The 6,498-nt window shown below is 53.9% G+C and overlaps 1 protein-coding gene across 4 annotated transcripts in view; it reads left to right on the forward strand.

Annotated features, from left to right (window-relative positions):
- ZNF76 (zinc finger protein 76) overlaps positions 1 to 5,294 on the forward strand; it is a 30,045-nt gene extending 24,751 nt beyond the window's left edge. For 3 of the 4 annotated variants that reach the window (XM_019985984.2, XM_019985985.2, XM_070777404.1), the window contains exons 10-14: positions 41 to 274; positions 369 to 532; positions 1,234 to 1,398; positions 2,157 to 2,270; positions 4,431 to 5,294. In XM_019985984.2, the coding sequence (XP_019841543.2) occupies positions 41 to 274; positions 369 to 532; positions 1,234 to 1,398; positions 2,157 to 2,270; positions 4,431 to 4,535 (782 nt within the window). In that variant the 3' untranslated portion in view covers positions 4,536 to 5,294. The remainder of the gene's footprint in view (positions 1 to 40; positions 275 to 368; positions 533 to 1,233; positions 1,399 to 2,156; positions 2,271 to 4,430) is intronic. The other variant, XM_070777403.1, reaches the window with a different exon arrangement.
- The last annotated feature ends 1,204 nt before the right edge of the window (positions 5,295 to 6,498 follow it).

The raw sequence follows: 6,498 nt of genomic DNA on the forward strand, positions 1-6,498 counted from the left end.
AGCCCCAGGTCCCACCCCCCTCACAGCCCAGTGTCCCCAGGGGAGAAGCCATACGTTTGCACGGTGCCAGGCTGCGGGAAGCGCTTCACCGAGTACTCAAGCCTGTATAAGCACCACGTGGTGCACACACACTGCAAGCCCTACACCTGCAGCACCTGTGGCAAGACCTACCGGCAGACCTCCACCCTGGCCATGCACAAGCGCAGCGCCCACGGCGAGCTGGAGGCCACAGAGGAGAGCGAGCAGGCCCTTTACGAGCAGCAGCAGCTCGAGGGTGAGGGGCGTGGGCAGGAGGTGAGAGTGGGGACAAGCCAGGTCTCCCCATGACCACCTGGGGGCAGGTGTCAGCCTTGGCTCTCCTTTCCCAGCTGCATCTGCAGCCGAGGAGAGCCCGCCACCCAAGCGTCCCCACATTGCTTACGTGTCAGAGGTGAAGGAAGAGGGCGATGACCTCCCTACCCAAGTGGCTATGGTGACCGAGGAGGACGGGGCCCCCCAGGTGGCTCTGATCACTCAGGATGGTGCCCAGCAGGTACAGGCCGGGGGCGAGGGGTGGGGTGGGCCCCTCTGGCTGGTAGCCCCTCCCTCTCTCTCTGGGGAGCACCAGGTTCTAACAGCCCCATCTTCACCCAGGTTCTCTTTTTCACCCTTCTGGATCTCAAGAGCTGAGGCCGAGGCTCCCAACTCCCTGTAACACAGGCCGCCTGCTCATGCGTCCAACTCAGTCTCTGGGGCTTCTGGAGCATAGCTAGTAGTTTCCCTTTTTACTTGAAGGCTGACAGGTCCTGTTTGCCTGAGTGAAACACTTGGATGTCCTCCTCCAGAGAGGCATGTTGGTGTACGGGCCAGAGCACGGTGTGGCCTCTGCAAGCCTGGGCTTTCGCGCCAGCAGCATAACCCGGCCTCTGTCTGCACGCTCAGTGTCAAGCGCACCTGTAACTTTCAGAGTTGATGACGAGGGTGAAATTGGGTAGAAACCCTGAATTGCATGGAACAGAGCCCTGAGGCAAAGTGGTGGTGAATAGACGTGGTCAGCAGATTTCTTCCAGTGTAGCCTCTCTTTGCAGCCAGGGCCTGTTTCACTTGCTTGTCCTGATCCCTCCACCCTGTGACAAGAAGCTGATCCTCTAGTCTACCGATAAGCAAACCTGAGAGAGCAGGCTCATCTGCCTGGGGGCTTTCAGACAACCCTCCCCTCCACTCCTGGCTCATCTTCCTCCTTCCCATTGGCAGGTCAGCCTGTCCCCAGAAGACCTGCAGGCCCTGGGGAGCGCCATCAGTATGGTGACCCAGCATGGCAGCACCACCCTCGCCATCCCCAGTCACGACGACACCCTCGCCACCTCTGGCGCCCACACAGTCGCCATGGTCAGCGCCGACGGCACCCAGACGCAGCCCGTACGACCAGGCCGCTTGCTTGGGGTTCTTCCTCTCTTGTCCTTCCTTTCTGTGCGACAGGCCTTAAAAAGTGCGGGCTAAATTAGTCCAGCCTTCTTAGGAGGACCAAGATTCCCACAGATAAAGCGTCTTCCCTACAACTCTGGGTCATCAGCAACTCTCCTTTGTTGACAAGCATTGATCTGAGAGTCAAGAGACAGTTTGCTTGCTGCCGTAGGCATGTTGCATGTTACTTTTCCATGAGCTTTAGTCCATTTTCAAATGAGGGTATTAAATTACCTGTGGGGCGTTTTACATCTCTGTCCTTCTGTGGCTCAAAATTCATCAATTAAGTTGGCTGTAAGTTAAAGAAACATACAGCCCCCACTTAGAGCTTCCCTGGTAGCTCAGTCAGTAGAAGAATCCGCCTGCAATGCAGGAGACCCAGGTTCAATTCCTGGGTTGGAAAGATCCCCTGGAGAAGGAAATAGCAACCCACTCCAGTGTTCTTGCCTGGAAAATTCCATGGAAGGAGAAGCCTGGTGGGTTATAGCGCATGGGGTCTCAAGTTGGACACAACTTAGTGACTAAACCACCACCGCCACAATCCCCACTTAGCTCTGAGCCCCAAGCTAGCTCATTAATCTGACTCATAATGATTTTATTCATTTCCTTCTGAGTTGTTCCCAGCCACCTTGCTTGAAGGGATTTTTTTGGATTGGGGGTTGAGAGAATAATGTAAGTAGGTTGGAAAACCTCGTTCTTAATATATGTTTCAGGTCACGATCATCACCTCTGGGACTGTGGTGGCTGAGGACTCAAGTGTAGCATCCCTTCATCATCAACAGGTGGCACTGCTGGCCACAGCCAACGGAACCCACATTGCGGTGCAGGTGAGGAGACTGGTGGCTGCAGAAAGAAGCACGAAGGGCAGGGGAACTCGGTGGAGGGAAGAGGACAGCATTCGGGTCTGAAGGTGCCCATTTCAGAGGACAAATCCCTTTCTGCCTGCAGCCACACACCTGTCTCAGGCCCAGGCTCTTCCTTCACTGAGGCAGGGTGGGGAGCCCCTTCTGACCTTCACGGTAACTTTCATGGCATTCTGCCTTGCAGTCTCAACTCTTCATTTCTTCGTGTCCCTGTTCCTTCATCTGGAAAATAAGGGGGCTGAGTCAGTTCAGTTCAGTCGCTCAGTCGTGTCCGACTCTTTGTGACCCCGTGAATCGCAGCACGCCAGGCCTCCCTGTCCATCACCAACTCCCGGAGTTCACTCAGACTCACATCCATCGAGTCAGTGATGCCATCCAGCCATCTCATCCTCTGTCGTCCCCTTCTCCTCCTGCCCCCAATCCCTCCCAGCATCAGAGTCTTTTCCAATGAGTCAACTCTTCACATGAGGTGGCCAAAGTACTGGAGTTTCAGCCTTAGCATCATTCCTTCCAAAGAAATCCCAGGGCTGATCTCCTTCAGAATGGACTGGTTGGATCTCCTTGCAGTCCAAGGGACTCTCAAGAGTCTTCTCCAGCACCACAGTTCAAAAGCATCAATTCTTCGGCACTCAGCCTTCTTCACAGCCCAACTCTCACATCCATACATGACCACAGGAAAAACCATAGCCTTGACTAGACGGACCTTTGTTGGCAAAGTAATGTCTCTGCTTTTGAATATGCTCTCTAGGTTGGTCATAACTTTCCTTCCAAGGAGTAAGCGTCTTTTAATTTCATGGCTGCAGTCACCATCTGCAGTGATTTTGGAGCCCAAAAAAATAAAGTCTGACACTTTCCACTGTTTCCCCATCTGTTTCCCATGAAGTGATGGGACTGGATGCCATGATCTTAGTTTTCTGAATGTTGAGCTTTAAGCCAGCTTTTTCACTCTCCTCTTTCACTTTCATCAAGAGGCTTTTTTAGTTCCTCTTCACTTTCTGCCATAAAGGTGGTGTCATCTGCATATCTGAGGTTGATATTTCTCCCAGCAGTCTTGATTCCAGCTTGTGCTTCTTCCAGCCCAGCATTTCTCATGACGTACTCTGCATATAAGTTAAATAAGCAGAGTGACAATATACAGACTTGATGTACTCCTTTTCCTATTTGGAACCAGTCTGTTGTTCCATGTCCAGTTCTAACTGTTGCTTCCTGACCTGCATACAGATTTCTCAAGAGGCAGATCAGGTGGTCTGGTATTCCCATCTCTTGAAGAATTTTCCACTGTTCATTGTGATCCACACAGTCAAAGGCTTTGGCATAGTCAATAAAGCAGAAGTAGATGTTTTTTCTGGAATTCTCTTGCTTTTTCGATGATCCAGCGCATGTTGGCAATTTGGTCTCTGGTTGCTCTGCCTTTTCTAAAACCAGCTTGAACATCTGGAAGTTCACGGTTCACGTATTGCTGGAGCCTGCTTGGAGAATTTTGAGCATTACTTTACTAGCATGTGAGATGAGTGCAATTGTGCGGTAGTTTGAGCATTCTTTGGCATTGCCTTTCTTTGGAATTGGAATGAAAACTGACCTTTTCCAGTCCTGTGGCCACTGCTGAGTGTTCCAAATTTGCTGGCATATTGAGTGTGGCACTTTCCGAGCATCATCTTTCAGGATTTGGAAGAGCTCAACTGGAATTCCATCACCTCCACTAGCTTTGTTCGTAGTGATGCTTTCTAAGGCCCACTTGACTTCACATTCCAGGATGTCTGGCTCTAGGTGAGTGATCACACCATCGTGATTATCTGGGTCGTGAAGGTCTTTTTCGTACAGTTCTTCTGTGTATTCTTGCCACTTCTTAATATATTCTGCTTCTGTTAGGTCCGATGATTATTCCAGCCCGCCATTCCCCTTCTATGAGCAAGCTGCTCTGTCTGACCCTGAACCGTTCCATGGCTCCTCACCATACCTAGCCTAATAGGGTTCTATCAGTGAACTTGCTGTTTCCTGGGGCCCTACTGAGTGCTCAGGTGTGTGTGACACTGGGTGGGCGGAGGACATTCAAAATAGTAGACCACATACCCTACCACTGGGACCTGGGAGGGAGGGTCTCACTCTCTCCTTCCTTCTCCACAGCTGGAGGCGCAACAGACCTTGGAGGAGGCCATCAGCGTGGCCACTGCTGCCATGCAGCGGGGGGCAGCGACCCTGGAGACTGCAGAGTCGGAGAGCAGCTGCTGAGCCCGAGGGCTGCGTCCCACACCATGTTGGAGGATGTGCCAGGCTGCACAGGCATCCTTGCCTCCAAGGGCCCAGGCTGTGGCTGACGTGCAGGTGGCCACAAAGGTCTCTGGGGCAAGAAGGCAGCAGGAAAATGGCCTGAAGGGCACAGGAGCCCTGCCCCCAAGGAGGGCCAGGCAGCTGGAGTCGGGGGAGTGCGTCATCCTCAGGAGCTAAGGAGGACAAGTTTGATCAGCAGGCTGCACTGGGGTGTCCTCCCCCCAGAATCAGCTCAGCACCCTCTCTCTCTGGAAAACACCTGTCCTGGCCTCGGTCCATCCCCTTTCTCAGGTGGCGATTGGGGCTGCTTTGGGACTGGTCCTCTACTCCCAACTGGTCATTGCCCACTCTGGGAGCAGTCAGACAGCTCTTCCGCCCAGTAGGGGCAGAGTGGGCCCAGCCCTGCCCCTCCCAGCAATAAACACCTCCCCAGAGGCCAGTCGAGGTGTCTGGCCCCTTGGCAGTAGGGACTTTCTGCCACCACAGTCAGAGTTGCTCAGGGGCCCGTGGCTGGAGAAAGGTGCCCAGCCCCATGCCCACCCCAGCTGCTCCCCAGCCTCTCCACAGCTGTGGCAGAGAGGCCAGGAACAACCTTGTACATACTGGGGATTGGGTGTAATTTGTTTTATTTTTTTTAATTCCATTTTGATAATTTTTTTTCCTGCTCTGGATGGTGGTGGCAAATGGGTGAATGAGTATTTAATAAAAGTTCCAAGTTTCCACCTGGGTCTTTCCTCCCTCCTTTCAGCTTTGGGCCCTGGTGCCAGGGCTGGTCAAATCAGGCTCTTGGTCCTGTATCCCAGGCACAGACCTCACTCAGCCTTACTGTCGGACTGGAGGGCCTGCCCTGCCAGGAGTCCTGGGGAAGGAAGCCGTAATGTGAGAAGCCCCGAGGAGTTGCCAGTGGCTTCCTGCCCACAGCTGAGCAGGTGGGCTCCGGGCAGCCAAACAAGGCCAGTGTGACCACTGCTTCCAGGCTCTGGTTGGATCTCAAGCCTCAAGATGACTAGACTGGAGGAAGTCTGTTTTCTTCTACCTTGCCTTGTGATACATCATCACAGCCCCTCCAGACCCAACCGCTTCTCTACACATAGCACACAGTCCACTGCTCCAAGTGAGCAAAGCCCCAGGGACTGGGGGTACCCTTGCCAAGGCACCAAAATCTCTGATGGCTCTGCTGCCCTGGTGCTAAAGTGCCAGCTTCGATACCCAGCTCTGGGGGTACCCACCTAGGTGTCTGGGACTATGCTGTGGAAGTCTGAAGACACAGTTGGAGTCTTCTGAAAAGTATGTGGTAGGACCAAACCAGCCCTGGCGGGAAGGGCGGAATGCAGGAGAGGGAGGTGGTGGGGAGAACTCGTGGCTTTGACCCCTCCTGCTTGGGAGCATTGCAGACGTAGGTGGAGGTGTTTCTTTTCCTCTCTTGTCCACTGTCACAGATGTGCCCCCTCTCCCCCAACACAGGCATCCTCTCCTAGGATGCCTAGCAAACTCTCTTTTGCACCTGCTCCTTGGAAGGACAGGTGCTGGGGCATGCCCCCAAGTAGGGGTGCTTCAGTTACCTTCAACATCCAAGGCAACTGTTAGTGGCAGGAGTATGCGCCAGCCCTCACAGGTACTGAGTCTAAAGAAACAGAAGCACTGATGTGGAGGGCGCTGGGTCCCCACCCTCCTGCTCCCAGCGCCCTGGAAGCTGGGCCCCACCACGGGGCTCACCCTATGAGCCTCAGAGTCTCTGGGTCAGAGCGACTGGGCCCCAGAGGGGGCAGTCCTCTGGGTGCCTTGTTAGAGCCAAGGCCAGGGGATAAGGAAGCAGCCAATCACGTGCCAAGTCCTCCGGACCTAGAGAGGTGCTCTGGCCCAGTTCCTCCTTCAAGTTCATATTGGTGGTGGTGGGAGGGGCCCCGCCACCACAGTAGTGTTA

This window comes from Bos indicus, chromosome 23, assembly GCF_029378745.1.
Source record: "Bos indicus isolate NIAB-ARS_2022 breed Sahiwal x Tharparkar chromosome 23, NIAB-ARS_B.indTharparkar_mat_pri_1.0, whole genome shotgun sequence".
Lineage (NCBI taxonomy): Eukaryota > Metazoa > Chordata > Mammalia > Artiodactyla > Bovidae > Bos > Bos indicus.